Source organism: Cebus imitator, unplaced genomic scaffold (assembly GCF_001604975.1).
Source record: "Cebus imitator isolate Cc_AM_T3 unplaced genomic scaffold, Cebus_imitator-1.0 Scaffold0, whole genome shotgun sequence".
In the NCBI taxonomy this organism is placed as follows: Eukaryota; Metazoa; Chordata; class Mammalia; order Primates; family Cebidae; genus Cebus; species Cebus imitator.
The window spans coordinates 1,338,093-1,358,027 of record NW_016107315.1 but is presented as its reverse complement, the minus strand read 5'-3'; the positions used below and the strand labels follow the sequence as shown (position 1 = coordinate 1,358,027).

Genomic DNA, 19,935 nt, shown 5'->3' with positions numbered 1-19,935 from the left:
AGGGGGAGGGGGGAGGGAAGGGGGAGGGTGAGGGACGGGGAGGAGGAGGGACTGTCAGGGTGGTTTTCATCAATCTAAAGCACGTATGTTTAATCTTGCTACCCAATCCTGGGAGATAGGAGACGTGGCCTCACTTTCCTCATCAGTGACCAGGCTGAATCTCCCAGGGGGAGTCTGTGGGGGGCATGGTTGGGGTCTTGGTCAGGATGCAGGGAAAGGTGGGGGAAAATGCTGGGTTTGAACTCTGCCGCCTGGGAAGCTGAGATCCCAACCCCACACCCACCGCCTTCCACTGGCTTCTCAGCAACTTGTGACTGTTCTTGGTCTTCAGGTTTGGTGACTACCATAGATGTGAGAGGCGTGACAAAGCTGTAGGCAAGTGACAAGTTCAGCGCTCGGGTCTGCAGGACCTGCCGTTCAGCATCAGACGCAGAGACACTGCAGGTTGAGGACATCAGAGATCAGGAGGTCCACGAATTCGGGAACAGATTTTCCATCCAGCCCCTTCTGGGGAGATCCCTCTGGGAGAATCTGGAGCTATACCAAGACTCCGCTCTCATCATGCTTAGGCACAGTCCCATGCCACCTGTGCCTGCCTCCTAGCGACAGGTCTAGGGAGGTGCTGATACACTCACCTTCCCTCCAGCAGCTGCTGGATAGTCAGATATGCCCAGAGCCTCTCCATGAAGTTGTGGAATATATATTTAGGGCTCTGGAACTCCGCCTCCTGCTCTGCCACACTGGACTCCGTTTGGAAAGTGATGTTCTGCATAGTCTGGAAAGAGGGGCCCAGCCAGGGCAGGAGTAGTGAGGGCCTGACATCTGCACCGGGCCTAGCACTTCTGAGCTCTTCCGTGATTGGAGCTGGGGCAGGTCCCGTGCACGGACTGTGAGGACTGCATTTCCTTTGAGTAGAGTGGGGGTGAGGAGGGGGCTTAGGGGTGCAAGGGGCTCAGTCACAGAGCATACAGGGATGAGAAGGAGATAAGGTAGCCCAGGTGCAACGAGGCAGGCATAGAGCCAGGACTCAGATCAGTTAAACCTCTGGGAGAAAGGGATGGGAAGCCCAGGCCAGTGTAGAAACAGCAGCAGGAAGGATTTGCAAGTGCAGTGTAGAGCAGGAAGGGTCCCTAGCTACAGCTGGCCCTTACCCCAAAGGTGGGGGAAAGGAATAAAGAAGGAAGGACCTTCCCAGGATCAGAGGCAGAGTTGAGAATGGAACTCAGGAGTCATGACTCCGGGTCTGGGGCCCCATCCACTCCAATGGCTGTCCCTGCCCAAGCTGGCCCCTCTGCTGGGGCGGGCCACTGTTGGATGGTGGCAGGGAAGCGTACACCCAAGCTCTGTGTGAACCTGCTCCTCCTCCCCCAGGGAGGGGCCTGTGGTCTCAGCCTACCCAGCTCGCTGCCTGGAAGATGGGCTCCTAGGGCAGAGGAATCCCAGGCCTCTCCCACCAGATCTCCCAGAGTGGCCAAGAGACATTTTCACAATGTGGATCTGACCCCATGTGGATCAGATATGCCCAGAGCCTCTACTCCCACTGGAAACAGCCCATCTCTCACCCAGGGCCTGGCTGGCTGCCCAAAGCTCTGGCACACATAGGCTACCTGCATGAATTTTGCCCCATCCACACATACAGCTCCAATTTAATTGATATTTTTCCTTAAATAAACTTTAAATAGGCTAACAATTTTTACTTGGCTTTATCCCAGGCAATAACACTCATGAAATTTTAGGTCTGAGGTTCAGGTCATATTTTTCAGAATACACATTAAAATAACTAAATAATTACTGAAACAAAGCCATGTCTATGAACTCCCCTGAGTCACCTTGGGTACTGCACTTTGGGGGGCCCAGGCCTCCAAGCTCAATCAGCTGCTTACATGTATGGAGTGCTTACACTGGACCAGACAGCAATCCCACAGTGACTTTAGGAGGGGGCATGTGACGTATTCCCATGTTTACACAGGAGGAAACTGAGGCACATGGAGGTTAAGTGACGTCCCCATATCTCCCATCTGGGAGGTGGCAGAGCTGGGTTGGAAGCCAGGTAGGTTGGCCACGTGGCCTGTACCAACAGTCATGACACTTGGCTACTTGTCCTGAGACAAGGCCATGGGCCCCCATCGCCCACTGCTATTCTCTTCACATACACTGCCCTCATGCCACAGGGGCCTAACGTGTTCCTCCATTGCCCATCTGGATTCTGCCCACTTTTCCCAGCTATCCCTTAGTCTCTGCTGGGCCTCCTCCAGGAAGCCCTCCCTGATCCCGAGGCCAGGCTGGGGCTCCTAGTGCTGCTCTCCTGAGTCCGGAGTTAGATCCCAGCCTGTAGCTCCTTGTTTGTGTGATGATATGTCTTTGGGCCGTCTCTCCCATGAGGGCACGGAGGGGTCAGCCTCATTCACCGCTGCACCCCCAGGGCCTGAAGAAGGCCCCACTGCAGAGCTGTGCTCAGTTTCTCTCTGTGGAATGACAGGGGGGGTCCCTGGAAGGAAACAGGGAAGGCTGGGCAAGGACAGGGCACTACGTGGCAAGCTGGGCTCTTGGCCCAGTTGCAGCGGGGCCCAGGGCAAGTTGCCTGCCCTGCCTGGAGCTCAGTCTGCTCATCTGTGAAATGGGAGCAGCCCTCCCTGCCTGACTGCAGCCTGAGAGGGTTGGTACAAGAACAGGAGGGGATGACAATAGGAAGGAATCCCTGTCCTCACCTGTGCTCGCAGATAACACAGACCAGCTGCCGAGTGCCTGTATGTGCTGGGCACAACACGGGTGGTCTCATGAGAATCACTCCATTGTCTCATTGAATCCCTGGCATGCCCCTGTGTCATCCATAGGCAGCGGAGGGGAAAGCTGCAGGCTGGGGGCCCCTTGAGGCAAGCTGGAGCTGGGCAGGTCTGGGATTTGAACACAGCTCTTCCAGCTGCAAAGGCGGAGGCTGCCCTTCCACTCCAGGGTGGCTTTGGCCACACTCACCAGGTGCCCACTGACTTTTGCTGTGAGCACATCAGGCCCCTGGTCCCGGAGCTTCCCAGCCACCACCATCTCCGAGCCCTTGAAGAGGAACCGGAAGTTGTCTTGAGTGACCTCCTCCACAGCGTTGCTCGGGTACTCGAAGGTCACCGCTGTCAGCAGTGGATTGGCCACTTCCTGGTAGAAGTCCTGCAGGGTTGGGAGTGTCACAAAGGCAGGGCTGGGTCTGCCCACTTCTCTGTGAAGCCCACCTCGGGCACGCTGGCACCTGGAGCTGCAGGGCGGAGTCCGAGTCCTCATAGATGCGCCGGGCCAGGCCACCGGAGTCCAGTGCCAGCTTCTCCAGGAAGGCGTAGCTGACATCGAAGCCAAAGCCCAGGCAGAACAGGCTGTACCGGCCACTTACAGCTTCTCGAACGTTCTTCTGGATGTTCCTGGGGTTGGTCTCCCCTGGACCCAGGGGTTTGGGATGAGGGTGAGAGAACCGTGATTTGCTCAGTGAATATTTCTGGAACCGCAGAGTTGGGGGGCCTCAGTGACCCCCGCTCCCTGCCCAGATCCCACAGCAAGCCCAGGTGCAGCCCCAGCTGCCTCCCCTGTGCAGCGTGTCTTGGAGTCACTGGCAGGGCCCTCACCCACGGTGGGGTCGCCGTCCGTGAGCAGGATGATGAGCGAGACGCTCCGGGAGGGCAGCTGCTCCTCGCGGTTGCTGCGGTCCAGCAGCTGTACAGCCATCAGCACCGCATCATTGATGTTGGTACCTGAGGAGCACACAGTCTCAAGGTGGCCCCCAGACAGGAGCCCTGAAGCCCCCACCCTGCAGGGCCCCAGAGGCACTCACCTCCCAGGGCGTGGATGCCCGCAGCGAAGCTCCTGGCCTTGTTCACATTCTCTGTTGAGGCTGGCACCAGCGATGGGCTCCACTGGGTTGCTTCTGAACTGAAGGTGATGAGGTTGAACTGGTCTCTGGGGCTGAGGTCATCCAGGATCTTGATTAGGGCTTCCTGGGTCTGGTTAGGCAGAGGAGACATGTGGGTGGTGCAGAAGGGCTCCCTGAGGGCTCGCATCCCTAGACTCCTGTCTCAGGGGTGGGGTCATGGTATCTGCTCTGGGAACAGGGGCTGCCTTAGGCTCTGGCCAACCTTGGCTCCTGAGAGCCACCCACCCCATGCCACCAAAAGATGGAGGAAAGGGGCTGCCTGCCAGACCACAGCTGATGGCGTGAGGGGTCTGGGAGTTTTCAGGGCCCTGCCCTGGCCCACAGGACATACCTGCTGGATTTTCCTGCCACTCATGGAGCCGCTCTGGTCAATGACAAAGACCACATTCTTGGGCATTGTGGTTAGGCCCTTGGGGGCAAAGTAGTGTACAAAGTAGCCATTCTCGATCTGTGGTCAGAGGGAGACCCACCCAGGCCATCAGAGTACAGTTGTGCCCTATCCCCATGCAGCCCCCTATCCCAAATTCTCGGGTTTCTGTGCTCTATTCCATCCCACTGCTAACCTCCCCAAGACCTTGCCCTCTTTCAGGGTTCAGATCAACCCTTTTCTTGCAGAAGCCTTCCCTACTCATGTGTAGCCCACTAGAACTCTCCCTACAACTTTTCCTCCATTTTAGTATCTCAGATGGCCTATACTAAAAAGTTCAGACATCATAAACTGGATAACCGTCAAGAGGGAAGGCTTCAAAAACATGGTGTAAAAGGAAGTTTAATAATGGCAGAAATGGTCAGGTGTGGGTATCACGCCTGTAATTCCATCACTTTGGGAGGCTGAGGTGGGACAATCACTTGAGACCAGGAATTTAAGACCAGCCTGGGCAACCTTGCCTCTACTGAAAAAAAAAAACTAGCTAGGTGTGGTGGTGCATGCTTGTAATCCCAGCTACTAGTGAGGCTGAGGCAGCAGGATCATTTGAACGCAGGAGTTTAAAGGTGCAACGAGCCATGATCACATCAAATAATAATAATAACAATGCCAGAAACGAGTGTGAAAGAAACTACTGCAAATGTGCGCAAAACTGAGTTGTGAGCCTCCTAGCAGCAGAGGCAAAGAGGGAAACCCCACAGGGCAGCTCTTCTCAGAGACAAACCTTTTCTGCATGGGAAAGGGAATAGTTTCAGGGACAATACAACTAAACCACGTCTTCTGTCTGTGCTGGTCCCTGGTGCACACTGCTAAGTAAGGGTGCTTCTTTTCCTCTTCTAAAATACCCAAGTTCAGGCCCTTGTGGGTGGACAGACTTCCAGGCTGCTTTGCTTTTGCCTGGAGTCCACCCACCTGAATGGAGCCCCCAGAGTCGGCTCGGTCCACATCATAGCGGATGATGAGGTCGCCGTCCAGGACTGTTTCTTGCTGCTCTGGCGACTTTTGCTGCTGGGAGAGCGTTGGCTTGAACTGGATGTGAGCCTGGAGGAATAATCCGGGCTGAAGTTGGGAGCAACAGCAAATCCAGGCCAACACCACCCTCTACCCCTGTATAATGGGAAATCAGAATTCCAGGAAGCAGCATTGGGTCCATATTCCAGGGCACTTTCTCTCAGGCTGAGTTATTGATGGGCCACTTTCACACAGTGGGGCAGTGGAGGCGGGGGTGTGATGAGCGCCCTGTTCCTGGAGCTGCACAAGCAGAGGCTGTTCCAGGATGTGTGCAATCTGGCCATCTCCTCCTCTCCACCTGGCCCCAGGACCCTCACATCAGTCTATTCTCCAGCCCCTTCCCAGACAGGTCTCAGGGCTCATATATATAGAGAAGGCTCATAGTCTTCTCTAGGCTTTGCCCTCCCCATCTGCCAAATGACAGTAAGGACGCAGAGATCTTAGCAGCCTCTCCAGCTCACAGCATCTGCCTATGCTGCTCTCCGGAAATCCAGGTTCATAGGACTGGTCTGAAGGCAGGGCCCTTGGTACCCTCACCTGCTGACCACGACAGGCCCACCTTGGTCTTATTCTGCGAGGTGATGAGGGCATCTACCAGCTTGTTGGTCATGAAGGAGCTCTCTGTCTCCAGGAAGCTGATGCCCTGGGGCTCAAAGATGTGAATGTCCATCTGGAGGTAAGATGTGGGTCCGTGGATCAGCCTGGGCTGAGGCTCACAGGAGGCCCAGGGGCAAATAGGGGCTGCCCTCAGCAGGGCAAGGGTCACTCAGGAGACCTCCCGGAAGAGGCAGCAGCAGGTACCTGCAGGTGCTTGACCAGCTGCTGGGGCCGCACTTTTAGCAGCAGCTCATACACCCCCAGACGCCGTTTGAGCAGCTCCTCATAGACCAGCTCGAAGGTGATCTTGGCATTGGGAGCCACACTGACTGACACCTGGAACTGCTCCATGTTTCTCCCAGCGGCCCTGCGGGAGGAGGGTATCAGGCCTGCCCCTCCAGGACAGGTGGGTCAGGCTGGTGGATGTGGGAGCAAGACTAAGGGGACAAAGACAGGGTGGCCTCCATCTAGACCCTCCTCGCTGAAGCGGCCCCCTTGCCAGCTCACTTGACAAGGCCAGCACTCCTTCCCCTGGCCACTGCTCTGCTGTACTGCGCCTGGGCTTTGTCCTTCTCCTTGATGATCCCTGGGTAGGTCACGCCGTCGATGATCCTGGGGGCAGAAGGGTGGGAGTTGTTGAGAGCCTCGCGGGAGGGGCCCACTCCACTCTTACCTCCTCCAGAGAGCATTTCTAGACTCAGTGTACCTCTTGACACAGTGACTCCCATGTGCCTGAGCCCAGTGGCATTTATTATGCACCTGTTAGATACAAGATTCTGTAGGGCACTCTGCAAAGTGCACCAGACCTCTAGCTCCCTGAGGTGTGCACAGTAACAGTAAGCATTCATTTTATAGAAGAGATGAAGGGGAGGCTGCAGAGGGGTAGGCCCCAGCTAAATCCTGCCTTCTCTCCACCTGTCCAGTCTGGCCCAAGCTGGACCTCATTCCAACCTGCCCCTTCTACTTCACAGGTGGTTCCAGGGGAACCTGTTCATCACCAGCAAGAGCTGTCTGAGTCGCAATTGTTCCCAGCCCTATGTGCAGTTGTATAGGGCCAGGACTGAGGAGGAAGGAGATGCAGGGCTGGAGGCTCTGAGCCCTTTCCCCCTTCAGCGGCCTCCCTCCTCCCTCCCACAAAGGGCAGGCACCCCACAGGGAGGCTGGTATATCCGGAAGGAGGTTTTGGACAACTGGTAGACGGGACTGCTGGGTGTGTGGACACACTCCTAGCAGCTATCTTTTGGGTGCTGAGAAAGAATGGTCCAGGCCATTTCTCAGGGAGAAAAATGACTTCTCCAGAGCCTCCTATGGGGTTAGCAGGGATGTGCCTAGTCGACTTCGCCTGCTCCATCTGGGGGTGGTATGAAAGTACGAGTGTGTGGCAGTGGGCAGGACGGGGAGCAGCCAGGATGTCAGGACTGCCTGACCTTCCTGGTTATAATTTAACTCTGGCCCCAGGTGGGGCCGGTGAGTGGGCAGTGGGGCTCCTCCTCCTGGGTGGGCAGTGCTTGATCCTTCCAGATGCCCGGCTGGGGCTCCTGGCCAGGTCAGGGAGCAGGAAACCCTGCTCTCTGCTCCCATGACTCATGCAGCAACAGGATCTGGGTCCAGAGAAGTTAAGTGACAGTCTTGGGCTCTCAGCAGATGCCATGGGCCTAGACCTGGCAACTGCTGGCCCTGGCACCCATGTTGAAACCCGTGGGGCTTGTGCTGCAAGCTGGGCAGCATAGGCCTGGGCTCTGGGTTAGGAAAAGTAGGGGCTTCTGTGGAGTGGGGGGATGTGTAGGGCCCAAGAGAAAAGACCAGCCCCCACTGCAGTTTTCCAGAGGCCCCAGTGTGGGACCGCACATGAGAGACCCTCCTTTGCCCCGCCACTGCCCCCTCTGTTTCTGGGAAGAGTCTTACCCCTGTCCTAAATCACAGCTTTTCCTGGTGCCAAGGGATAGCCAGCATCCTGGTGCATTTAGCAAATATTGCAAAACTGAGTTGGGAAGGGTAGGGGAGGGCGGCAGAGGGCAAGGTGAGGACCATCACAGTCTCACAGCGCTCAGAGAAACCCCAGGCGTTTCTCATGCAGGCTGAGCAAAAATGCCCTCTGCAGGATCCCAGCCTGGGGTGTAACTAGGAAAATCCTCCTCAAGCCACTCTCTGCTGTGGGGAAGCCACGGGGCTGGAATGTTTTCTGTACTTTGAGCCGGAATCTGCATTTTGGTGACTCCCACTTGCCTGGCCTGGCTTCAGGAGGCCTCAAGTCTGTGCTCCTCAAAGGCAAAGTCACAAAGACGCTGTGGTTCTCCGCCTGCCACCTGGGCAGCACTTAGGGATGATGAATGGCAGGATGAAAGGATGGGGGCAGCTCAAAGAATAAGTCCCTTGGCAAGCCCACGTTCCCTGTGTGGACCCCAGGTACAGGGTGTACTCCTGAAGATGTACACCCTGGCATGCCTCCCTTCAGGAAGAGGGCCTGCTGGCACAGAGCTGATGGAGCGATAGCACTGGGGGGCGTGTAGGGGGGGAGGGGAAAGGCACCTACATGGAGAAGTTGGTGATGAAGGCTTTCTTGGGCAGCTCCATCTGGAAGGTAGCCTCCTTCACAGTATCGGCCCTGTTGACCACTCGGCTGGTGACGACTGTGTGGGCAAACCGGGAAGAGACCCTGGAGTCCACGGTGAGGCTGTAGATGTCAATATCATTCTGGACCAGCAAAGGAGAAGGGGGTTGCAGGGTTTCAATGCCACCTCGGGGTGACACTCTTCAAGAGTTGGCCCCAACTCTGGCTTCAGACCAAAGCCTGGCTCCCAACCCATCTGAGCCACACTGACCAGGCCTCAGGCTGAATACAGTGAGGCATCTCATATGTGAACATTTGTCTCAGATAAGATGTAGCAGTGTGCTTCATTCCCTACCCTATGGCACCACAGGGCAGGGGCCATGTCCTTCTTGATCTATGGGGGCCCAGAGCACTCCTTGGAGAAGAACAAGGGGGTGGGGCTGGTGAAGGCGGAGCCCATGTCTAGGAGAGGCATCACACTTAGCCTTTGGGCAGCGGTGAGGGCCCTGGTGGGGTCAGGAGGCTTTGCATGCTGACTTAGCTTTGCCCAGAGAAAGGGCAGTGATCAGGTTCTTTGATTTCTGGAGACTCTGGCCTCTTGGCAATAGGGAAGCTCCCACCAGTCTCCTACCAGGAAGCCCTGGCAGCTGGGAGAATTCAGAGGTAGACTAGAGTTGAGTCTGTAAGAGTTGGGAATCTTCCTCCTCGCCCCGCAGTAGACCCTCCCCAACTCACCCCCCTTCCGCAGGGCACTCCCCTGACATGTGCCATTTGCTCAAGGCCTCTGTTCCCCGAGGAAGGACACACGGGCACCTCTTAACCTGCTTGTGTGTGCCACGCTCATGCACACCAACTGGTTGGCTGCATGCAGCTGCCCGAACACAGTTTGGCACAGAGGTGCCAAGTGGCTTGTTTATGTGCTTGGGTATTTGCTCTGGGACAGGTACTGTCCTAAGCACTTTACAGATACAATGGGTTTGGTTTTTACAACTGCCACCCTCTGAATAGTTTCTACTATTACCCTATTTTACAGATGAGGAAATAGACATAGACAGCATAAATCACTCCCTGGAGGTTACTTACTAGAAAGCGGTAGAGCCAGGCTTGTAAAACTGTTATTTCCTCATTCGCAAAATGGAAATGATTGGATCATGCCCTCTATTAGGTAGGAGAATACCCGTAAGACCACTGGGGTAGTGCCTGGCGGGAGCTCTGCACCATTTTCTTGCAAACACACTGATGCACGCGCACTTGTGCTGACACGCTCGCACATGCGAAGGCTCTCCCCCACTTCCCAGGCATGCTCTCATCCCCCAGCTCACGCCACACCCATGGACACTGGCTACCTGTTGGGCAGTGGTGGTCTGGTGGACGGCCAGCAGTGAAAGCAGGACCAGCACTTTGCTGCAGGTATAGACAGTCCCTGAGGGCTTCATCGTGGCTCCAGTGTCTGCTAGGCGGCTTCTGAACTTGAGAGCAAGTGGGGAATTGATTAATAGGGGTTGCTTGTTTGCAACCCCACCCACGGGGTGGCAGGTTCTGGGAAATTGGGATCTACAAGCCAAAAAACCACAGTGTCCTCAGATAAGCAAATGACGAATGTCCTGTGGACCTTGGCTGGGGGCAGGAATATATACTGAAAAAAGGTAGGCTCAGGTTGGAGTGGGGGTACTGTGCCCCTTCTGCAAGGTACAAAACTCTTCCAGGCACCAGGACCCTTCACACCAGGCATTCCAACAAGCTCCATAGGGTGGTGGGGGGCGGGAATCGACAGTGAAGATGCCAGTCTGCTCTCCATAAGTCCAGCCTGGAGGGGGGGAAACGGGGATGGCAGGGAAGACTAGGGCTACAGAGCTACCATAGCGGCTTCCTGGAGGAAGGTGGCCTTGGCCACCAGGTGAGTGTGACTGGCTGATGGAAGGGCCCAAAGGCATTGGGTAATTCTGGGAGGTGTCTGCGTGGGGAAAGATCTAGAGTCAGGATAGATACGCCTTATTTCTGAAGTGAGAGGTGCTGGGCACAGGGCACCTCCTTCTCTCTCCTGGGGTCCCAGGCTGCTGTTTGAGTGCCGTGAACTTAGCCACCCAAGCAAGGCCCCCAAAACAATGGCGATTAGGCAATACAACAGTCATAAAGCCGCCACATCCTGTGGCACAGAGGTCTCCAGGCAGGAAGTTTATTGACAGGAGAGCATGGAACAGAGGACAGAGCTGACAGTGCCAGTAGCTCCTGAGGGGTGACTGGGGTGGTGGCTGGTGGAGCGGAGAGAGCCCAGGAATTGCAGGTTGAGAGAGGGCAGAATGCCGTTTTCATGAGGCAGAGCTGCAGCCAGACCCAGGGGAGCGCTGCGCAAGGGCCTGGGTTAGGTCCTGGGCTTATTAAAGTTGAAGCACTCTGCTTGTTGTGAAGTTCGATCGAGTGAGTACATATTACGTGCTCTGGGTGCTGCTGGAGCTCATGTTCCCTGGCGGCTCTGGGGAGTCTGTGGCCATAGATGGGTAAACATGAGTCACAAATGTGGTCAGGTGCCAAGTCCTGGATAAGGGAAGGACAGCTCCGTGACACCAGCCCTGAGGGGGCCAGCTGCCTTAGGGACCTATGGGGGGCCTTGGGGCAGCCAGAGGCTGGGGAGGTTTTTCTCCACCAGCCCTGTCTCCATTAGAGGCAGCAGCAGGCCTGGAGCAGGGTGTCACAGACTGGAGCTATTTCTACAGCTGTAAAGAAGACGCTCCCCTTCCTTAGCATGACTGGCCAGAAGCCTCTCTGCACACGTCTCTACTGCTCACCCTTTCGGCTCTGGATATGACTGGGACAGGGGAACATATCCCTTTCAGTGTCTGGGGGATGAGCCTCCCCATGGGGTCCAGCAAGGAGGACCAGGCCCTTCCTCACTGCAGGTCTGCTCCCTTGGGGCACAGAGGATGGGGCTAGCCTAGACCCAGAGCTATATAAGGAGGCCAGGCTGGCCGGGACTGTGGTAAAGGCTCTGGGCAGCTGGTTCCCCTGGTGTTGGGACAGGGGGGCATCCCCAGCAGGCCGCTGCCCCGAGCTAGACACCACAAAGCCCAGGCTCTGCCAGTCTATCTCCGAAAGGAGACACTGTCAGCCTGTCCATGGTCTTGCCATCACAATGGGACAGGCCTCTGTGTCTTTTGAATCTGGCAGTTCCAGGCACATGGGACAGAGGACTGGAGAGGGAAGGGTTCCGCAGGCTGAGAATCTGGTGTTCCCATGCCGCAGGTAGCCTGGTTGGAGCAGAACATGAGAGGCTTACCCTGCTGTTTAGAAGAGACAATGGCTCAGGAAACTTGACTGCCAGAGAGGAATCTCAATCTGGCTTTGTCTTGGAGGGGACAAAAGCTGGCAAGGAGGCAGTGTGAACAAAAGTGCAAGGAGAGGGGTTTTGAGGTCCCTAGGAGCCGCAGAGCCTGGGGGTCCTTGGAGGCTTCTCAGCAGCTTCTGTGGAAGGCAGAGGGAGAGGTGGTCCCTGAGCCCCTACCCACTTCACTCTGAGCAGTGTCACCATGGCCTGCTTTATGGAATAGGCTCCAGCTCAACTCCCCTGTGGTATAAAAGGGGAAATTGAGGCTCCGAACAATCTGGTCTGAAGTCACAGGTCAGCACCGGGTCTCCATGTCCAAGGCAGCATGTGCAGCGGCCATAACAGCACCTGTGCTATCCCCTAGGAGCCTCCCAAATGAACATGTTCCATGATCCCACCCTGTCCTCCCCCTCAATAGTGGCCACACCCAGGGATCAACCAACACCTTCCAACTGCTGGGGCCACTTGTGCATCCTCTTTATTGGGGCTTCAAGGTGCTGGTGCAGAGCCCTTGGCTGAAGGGTCAGGACTGTGGGGGAGGGTGGCAGCCCCAGAGATGGCAGGGGAAAGGAGGTGTTCTGGCATAAAAAAGAGTTCCGGGGAAAGGCTGCTGTTTCGGAGCATTTGGGCAGCAAGGGGAGTGGCATGCACTTCTCAGCCGAAGACACTCTTGGCGGGTCCGGCTTTGGGCTTCTCAAAGACAGTCTCGGTGCCTGTGCGGGTGCGGCTGAACACCGATGGGGCGGCCGAGCCAGCTTGCTCTGTGGGAAGGAGGTACAGTCAGAGGCCAGCCTGGCTTCCTTGGTGGGAAGGCCCCTTATGATGGGAGCACCCTTTCCTAAGCCCAGGAATGCTGGATTCTCAGAAAAGGATCCTTGACTGCCTCCCCCAACCAACACACACTTGCACCCCCAGCCCAGCCCCAGCCAGTTTGAGGACACTCACCACACTCCCGCATGACCTGGTAGGTCTTGGACTTGATTTCCTGGTTCTTGGTCAGGTTTCCTCGGGCCCCCTTCAGGTCCTCCTCCTTCACAGGGGGGCGCTTCTTCTTGATGGGGGCTTCCTGAGCACCAGCCTTGGAGATCCAAGATCCTCATCTTACTACCTGAGGCCTCAAGGTGGGGACCCCTACCTCTGTGCCTTGGCCAAGACCCCTCTTCTCTGCTCACTAAACCCAAGCCTATTCGAGGCTCCACTCCTCTTCCAGAGAAAGCCTTCCCAACTATACTCCACCTGCCACGAGTCTCCCAGCCATCTTGGTCTGACTTGCCCCTGTGCCCTTTCCCCATAGCCCAGGAGCTTCTGGGAGCAGTGGCTGCTGTAGCCACACACTGGTGTGTCTATCTGTTTGGCTAAGCTCAGGGCTGGGCACAGTGGGGAATGGCGAAGGAGACTAGCTCTGAGGGTGAGCAATACAGGGAATTTGGTTAGTTCCAAAACCTGCTGAGTGGCAAGGTATCCCTCAAGGATTGCCCCTCTCCCAGAAAAGCACCAGTATTTACTGTGTGCCTTTGGGAGTGAAAATGGGGTAGAAGGACTAGATGCCCAAGAGTTACAGTCTGAAGTGGGCACCCACCCACAGAGCAGGCAACAGGAACAACCCCTCTCTCTTGGCAGACTGGTCTGTCCCTCCAGGGTGGAGGACACCCAGGCTCAGTGTTTACCCTACCCCTTAACCCCAGGCGCCTATGAATCTGAGAGCTTCCTTCCTACGCCTGGTTGCAGGTGCAGGGATTCCCTCCCTCAGCCTGGGCCAGGCTCCTAAGAGCAACACACTGTACCCCTGTACAGGATGCACCCAGCTGTGTCCCTACAGCTTCCTGTGCACACACAAACAGCTTCCTGCATATACCATACATATACAGAGACAAACCTGTGTGTAGCTACAGAGTGCATAGCTACAGGGGCCGTAGCTACAAAGTCACAAAGCTGTACACACTGAGCTACATTAGCAGTGTGCACGTGCGCACACGCGCGCGCACACACACACACACACACACACACGAAGAGATCTAAGCCCCCACATTTCTCTTCACTCTTCCTAACAAACCATGGAATACCACCAAAGCCACATAGAAAAGTGGTTCCTCAGGGAGGGTCCTCCCTGAGCTCCCATCTCCCAGGGCTGCAGAGCCTCCAGTTCATGCTTGGGGCTCAGCTCATGACACAGCTGCCAGAGCTGAAAGTGTCCAGGACTCCACCTCCACTCCCTCTGGCATCAACACAGCCCCGTGCTGGGCCCTCCTACCTGGGACATGGTGGATGTTGTATAAGCGCTGGGTCTCCGAAGGCACCTCTCTGGTAAAGCAGCAGCCGCTGGAAAAGATCTGAGTGGAGCCCAGCCTTCTGGAACTTATATAGCCTGCTTGCTTGTCCGGGAGAGTCACTGCCCCTCCTCTGACAGGCTCCCTGATGATTCAGGTCCGCAGGGTTGCTGGCTTCAGAGTTTATTCTTGGAGATGAGAGGGACTCCGAGTACTGCTGTCTGGGGGCTGCAGCCCTGGGGAAAGCAAATGGCTGCAGAGACCCTGTGCCTTCTGGGACAGCTGCTTGATTTGCTGTGGGGAGGTGCTGGCACTGGTGGACTTGCTGTGTGTTTACGGATGTGGGTCCTGGAATGTGTGACATCTGAATTGTTCCTCTGCAAGCACTCATCCCAGTGTGTGGTGGGTGTGGGGTGTCCCTGAGGAAACAGAAGGCCCTAGCCAGTCCTAGGTTGGACTGCTCCAAGCTTGTTTTTCTTTCTCTTCCATCTCTTCCCCTGGATTCCAGTGGAAAGAGATTTTCCATGCCTGCATGGTGGCAGAGCAGGAGCTTCCCGTGCCGGTTACATTTGCTCACAGTGAGCTCACTGGGCCCTCACAGCAAACTCAGAGAGAGGGGCTACCACAGGTTCGCAGGTGGAGAAACTGAGGCCAAGGGGAGCCTGGGGAGTTGCCTGTGCCTTTGTCCTCTGTCCTATTCCAAGTGCAAGTTCAGTTAAGTGGGGAGTAAGGGGTCTGGAAAGGACAAGGGAGGAAACCACGCTTGATGGTCAGAGCACTGATGAGACAGAAGTGGGAAACAGGCTCAGGCTCAGGCCTCTGACTAGGTGAGGCCACCGCAGGGGGGCTGGCCTGCAGGACAGTTTCAGTTGCTCAAAGAGGGTGGGGGAGAGTGCAGCCCACTCCAGGTATTGAGCTGCAGAGACAAGAACAGGCCCAAAGGCTCCTCCTGAAGGTTGCTTAGCTCTCCTCTGCTAGAAGCTCTTGACATGCATCTCCCTTGCAAGGGGAAGATCCCCCAGGGCACAGGACATGACCCTAAGCCTGGGGTGGGTGTGGGGAACAGATGTGCGTAGGAGGTCAGGGCCCTCCCAGTGAGATCAGACATACCCAAGTCCTTTTCAGTCTATGATGGAGACTATTTTTATCCTTGAAAGCTCCAGGCAGATGGAACCCAACCAGGAACTGACATTTGGTTATCCCAAATGCCACTCCACTGCTGTCATACTTTGAACCCCACCCCAATCCCCCACCCCGATCCCCATCCTGCCATCTTGGCTCCAGGAGGCCAACATGAGGACTGCCAGGCTTGATCTGAGACAAGTGCTGACATGAGGAATGCCCAGGAATGGAACATGAGCCAAGAGGCAGCCGGGGGCAGGCCAGGCCTCATGGGGGCCTTCCACCGGCTCTGGGGGTGCCCTTGCAGATGGCACCTGGTGCTGTGGCTCTGCCCAGGCACCCACCTTCCAGCCCTGTAGCCTCAGGGATGAGGATGTGGGCTGCTCACTGCTTCTCAGGGGACTTGCTTTAATTCTCGCTAGCGAGGAAGTGGCAATGGCAAGAGCATGTTTTTTTTTTTTTCCTGGGCAGATGCTGGCTTCCACTTCTGTCACAAGGCTTTGTAAGGTTCCTTCTCACTCTGGTCCCTGGGGAGAACCTTCTAATTCACAGGGGAATCATTTGTGACCCTGCAACGCTGTTTCAACTCCAGAGAACACACAACCAACAACCACAAATGTGATGGTTTCTTTTTTAAAAAACTGTAATAAGATGCCAAACTTTATTGTAAACCATTTTACAATGTAAGTATATCATCTTCCCTTTCATTTCAAAAACATGTTTCTATGAATTCTAACACCACTGATTAAATACCCCCACTGGATGGCAGCTAAAGTGGGCCATGGTTTTGCTCGCATAAGTCTGACTTCCAACAAACTTCAGGAAAAGAAAAATCAAATTTAAAACAACCCAACCAACAAACCAACTCATCCACCTGGGAGTTCAAGGTGCTTGTGGCAAATCAGACCATAAGTCCACACCAAAAGCCAAGCCCCTCAGAGCTGCCAATTTCACAAAGTGAAACAGACAGCTCTGCACTCTTAACTACAAGCGTGTGAAACTTCTAAAAGCCAGCCTCACACTCTACAAGGCAGCTGCTCTGGCCGGCGGGAAGCTCCGAGCACTGCCTATCTTAGCCTGGCTGTGAAAAGGCCAGTGAACTGCAGTCTGGAGGGCAGAGTGGGCTGCGGCTGGGTGCTGCTCCCTCCAGGGCTCTGAGGCAGCCTTTGAACATCAACTTGGGGCTATAACCTCCAGGCTTACACTGCCTAGAGGAAGCCACAGCTTGGATATGAGCCTTTTAATATTTTCCCTGAAGAAAGAGGCATGACAGGTGACATTAACCCATGACTCCCTGTTGCCAGGGAGGGCACAAGTTAAAGCTTGAGAGGCCACAGACCCTCCTCTTGCATGTGTTCAAGTCAAGTGGACCAAGAAGCCACCATCACCTGGGCTCACCAATATCCCCCCTTGCCATTGTCAACACCCCTCTGACAGCAAAAGGACATCACAGTACCAACCACCTCTTTCCTTCAGATATGGCAGTTCTACCTCATTAGTTTATTTTCAATAGTTATAAGAAGTTTGTTCATGACCTTGTCTTGCATGATTCCATCACAGCTGGCTTGGCTGAGGTCCAGATTTGGACACATTGGATTGGTAGCACACAACATCCAGCCATCTCATCATTTCTCAAGCACGGTGATGGATGCCATGTGGCCAGGTGAAGAGCTGCACCTCGTAAGGCACCTTGGAGCAGGTGGTGAGGAAACTCATCCCAGGGAGGGAGGGCAGCTCGGGAGGAAGTCCTGACCATGGCCCTCTGATCTGCTCTCGTGGGATGATGCACCACAGAAGAGCCCCCAATGATGGCAGGAGGCACTTCTGGGGATACAGACTTGTATGTATGTACATGTGCGTACACACACACACGAGGAGGGGAAGACCAAACATGAGAGGACACACTGTCCAGGCCCACACACCAAGAGGCGCCCTTTGGTCAGACACCCTATTAGACCCCTGTCCCCTGGTCAGCCATCTACACTGGCTGCAGCTCAGAGACTAAAGCCCTTTCTGAAAATCAGGATACAGGGGAAAACCACCACTCACCAGCTACCTCTTTATTCCCCAAACCCACTGCTCACCGGGAACTGGGCCGAGCCTTCAGATGAGATGATCTGAGGTCTACATAACCCAGAGTTTGTTTTACAGCTTTCACAGATTATGGCTCTCCTATCCCCTGCCCTGTTTGGAAACATTAGGAGCTCAAGACTGAAAATGAAGCTCTGATTCTGAGCTCTAGGAAGACGGAAGAAACAGCTGCAGGCACAGGTTGTTCAAACCAAAATGAAACAGGAAGGGAGGGATTAGAACTGAGTCAGTGATGCCTTGAGGGAATGACTGTCCTGCCAGGAACATGAGTCCTGGTATTCTCAAATTCAACTCAGAATGGCCTGGTTCCAGCCACTCTTTCCCACTAGAGAGCTGGTGGGGAAATGCCGACTACCATAGCTGTGGTATGGGAGGGAGCACAGAGAGCCATTTTGAACAGGAAAGACACAGACCTCAGGCGGACTCCAATCTCAGGCACTGCCTGGCCTGCTGGCCATGAGGCCCACACTGGCAAAGTTGCCTCCTACTGCAGTTACAGTCCCTGCTCCTCTCAGCACCCTGGCTCTGCACTCCTGGTGGAAGATGGGCTGAGAAGGCCTCTCTAATGCTCACCTCCAAGTCCAGGACAGGCAGGACTCTGAGAGGCAGAGCTGGTAGTCCCCGGGTGCCTGGTTTAACAGCTGGGCTCACTCTCCACAATTCGGACCCAATGTGCTTAAGTGAAACACATATTCATGCAGGTCTAAAAGGAATGTTCTAAGTAAAGTGGCCTCCTCTGCACTTGTCTCACTTAAATTCCAGGCTGTCTCCCTTCTAGCTCACACCTTAGTACAGTGGCTTCCTGTTCCTAACCATCCCTGGCTGCCTCTGAGCTTGACAAACCATGAGGAGCACCCCTACCTTGCTGCATCCACAGCAGGGAAATTGCTGGGGTCGGTCTATTTCACAATCACTCAGCAAACTCTCAAAGCCACAGGGGCCTGTGGCCATGCTGAGGAGCAGGGGCCATGCAACAGGGAGGGGACATGGCCTAGAAGCACCTTGCCCTGCCTGTGGTTTACAGAGTGAGCTCTCTCACCCCTACCTGCCTTAGCCCCCTCAACTTTGGAGGGCGTGGAAAAAACGGTCACTTTGTGAGGCAGATGTTCTCCAGAACACTATGCAAAACAGATGACACTTGGAATGACAGGTACCAGGGCAGCATAAGAGGAGGTTCCTGGCGCTGCGTCGAGAGGCTGGCTCTGAAGGCTGCAGCAGCAGGGGCTGAGAGCCGAGACCATTTTAAACCATGATGGGAGTCTCTGCAGAGACTCCTCTTCTGCATAGGAGTCTGCTAGTCTTGAGTCCTCTGGACACAAAAGATCTCTTAGCTAAGCTCCTTTCTTGGTCAAGGTTAACCAAGACCTTCTAATCTGCCAGCAGAACACTAGAGCTCGTAGGCCCTGGGCAGCGCCCTTCCTGTTTCACACACTCTGCAGCTCCTGGATCTGCATCGAGACCAGCAGTGCCAAGCTTGGGTCTGACCTTCACAGAACCACTGGGTTTGCTGATTCCAGAGAAGGGCCATCCTCCTTCCCTCCCCAATCATCTGTCTCATCTTATTGCAGGGCATCACCAAACTATATTTAAAATAAAAAACTCCCAACCTTTTCCTCCTGCCAGCCCACACCCCGTGAAAGGCAAACAAACCCATTTCTTTGGGAATTAAAAACTTTTTAAATACAATAGTATGAAAATATAACTTAAAAATATAAAAGTCAAACAGCATATGGAAGACTTAAAAATCTCTGTTTTGCCCATTAGTCCCGTAAGTACTTTGTAGGAAATAAACATACCCCCAACCCAGTAACACTGTCACAGCTCATAAAACCAGCTTCAGAAATCAACAGTTACAAAAGCCATTCCAAGTAAGAAAGCATTCCGGTTCCAGCTTGGACAATGAGTCACTTTTAGCCTGAAGGCGTTCCGAGTTGCACTGCCCCAGCCCCGGTGAGGGGACCCACCCATGGCCTGTGTGCCTGTGCTTCCTTCCACCTTGCCACCCAGTTGGACACAGGGCAGGGCCTCGGGTAGCTCCCAACACTGCCTGGGACAACAAACAAACACAACTCCTTCCTTGCCTATTTGGTCAGTGTTTGTAGTGCAACTGAATGGGGACCTCCAGCCACCGGTGGCCCCCTTGGGCACTGGCTCCTCTTCCCTCTTTTTAAGTCACAGTAGTAGTCTGGGGCAGGTGAGAGGGGGCAGAGACAGCAAGAGGAGCAGAGGTAGAAAGGAAGGGCAGAGGAGGGAAGGAACAACGCTGCAGGATGACCTCTGCACACCGGCGGCTGGCAGGGCCCTCCCGTCACCCCCAGCATGGGAATGTGTCATACGGGCAGCCCAAAGCGGTGCTTCTTTTTCTTCACAGGCTTGAGGGGGGTCAGTCTGCGGAGGTCCTCCTCCATGTCGGACTCCTCCATCTCGTCATCCGCTGAGATCAGGATCTGAGGCAGTGCAGAGGCAGGGCCTGAGTAACCCCCAGCAGGGCCTTCTTCATTTCCCCTCCCTGGACCCTGGGCCCTTCAAGTCTCACTTTTTTTTTTTTTTTTTTGACAGAGTCTCACTCTGTCACCCAGGCTGGAGTGCAATGGCACGATCTCGTCTCACTGCAACCTCCGCCTTCTGGGTTCAAGT

At 55.0% G+C, this 19,935-nt stretch overlaps 3 protein-coding genes across 9 annotated transcripts in view; all 3 read right to left on the bottom strand.

Annotated features, from left to right (window-relative positions):
- ITIH4 (inter-alpha-trypsin inhibitor heavy chain 4) overlaps positions 1-9,965 on the bottom strand; it is an 18,302-nt gene extending 8,337 nt beyond the window's left edge. For 3 of the 4 annotated variants that reach the window (XM_017536982.2, XM_017537467.1, XM_017537070.1), the window contains exons 1-13: positions 9,840-9,965; positions 8,479-8,636; positions 6,453-6,557; positions 6,150-6,312; positions 5,908-6,018; positions 5,250-5,378; positions 4,242-4,358; positions 3,812-3,980; positions 3,606-3,731; positions 3,239-3,420; positions 2,974-3,159; positions 636-775; positions 284-438 (exon numbers count right to left, since the gene is read on the bottom strand). In XM_017536982.2, coding sequence (XP_017392471.1) covers positions 284-438; positions 636-775; positions 2,974-3,159; positions 3,239-3,420; positions 3,606-3,731; positions 3,812-3,980; positions 4,242-4,358; positions 5,250-5,378; positions 5,908-6,018; positions 6,150-6,312; positions 6,453-6,557; positions 8,479-8,636; positions 9,840-9,932 — 1,834 coding nt within the window. In that variant the 5' untranslated portion in view covers positions 9,933-9,965. The remainder of the gene's footprint in view (positions 1-283; positions 439-635; positions 776-2,973; positions 3,160-3,238; positions 3,421-3,605; positions 3,732-3,811; positions 3,981-4,241; positions 4,359-5,249; positions 5,379-5,907; positions 6,019-6,149; positions 6,313-6,452; positions 6,558-8,478; positions 8,637-9,839) is intronic. The other variant, XM_037729479.1, reaches the window with a different exon arrangement.
- Positions 9,966-12,271: 2,306 nt separating this feature from the next.
- MUSTN1 (musculoskeletal, embryonic nuclear protein 1) lies at positions 12,272-14,345 on the bottom strand. The gene is made up of 3 exons (XM_017537785.2): positions 14,070-14,345; positions 12,764-12,896; positions 12,272-12,579 (listed from the first exon to the last, which is right to left on the bottom strand). The coding sequence occupies exons 1-3, from the start codon at positions 14,076-14,078 to the stop codon at positions 12,473-12,475; spliced, it is 249 nt and encodes an 82-aa protein (XP_017393274.1). The 5' UTR covers positions 14,079-14,345; the 3' UTR covers positions 12,272-12,472.
- Positions 14,346-15,829: 1,484 nt separating this feature from the next.
- STIMATE (STIM activating enhancer) overlaps positions 15,830-19,935 on the bottom strand; it is a 60,678-nt gene continuing 56,572 nt past the window's right edge. For 2 of the 4 annotated variants that reach the window (XM_017537628.1, XM_037730623.1), the window contains one exon: positions 15,830-19,745. In XM_017537628.1, the coding sequence (XP_017393117.1) occupies positions 19,629-19,745 (117 nt within the window). In that variant the 3' untranslated portion in view covers positions 15,830-19,628. The remainder of the gene's footprint in view (positions 19,746-19,935) is intronic. The other 2 variants (XR_001827849.2, XR_001827842.2) reach the window with 2 other exon arrangements.

What these genes read in the sequence shown, in the direction of transcription:
- MUSTN1 (XM_017537785.2), bottom strand. An exon ending in CCAGGTCATGCGGGAGTGTG is followed by an intron (nt 12,580 to 12,763) that starts GTGAGTGTCCTC and finishes TCCTTCCCACAG; the next exon opens with AGCAAGCTGGCTCGGCCGCC.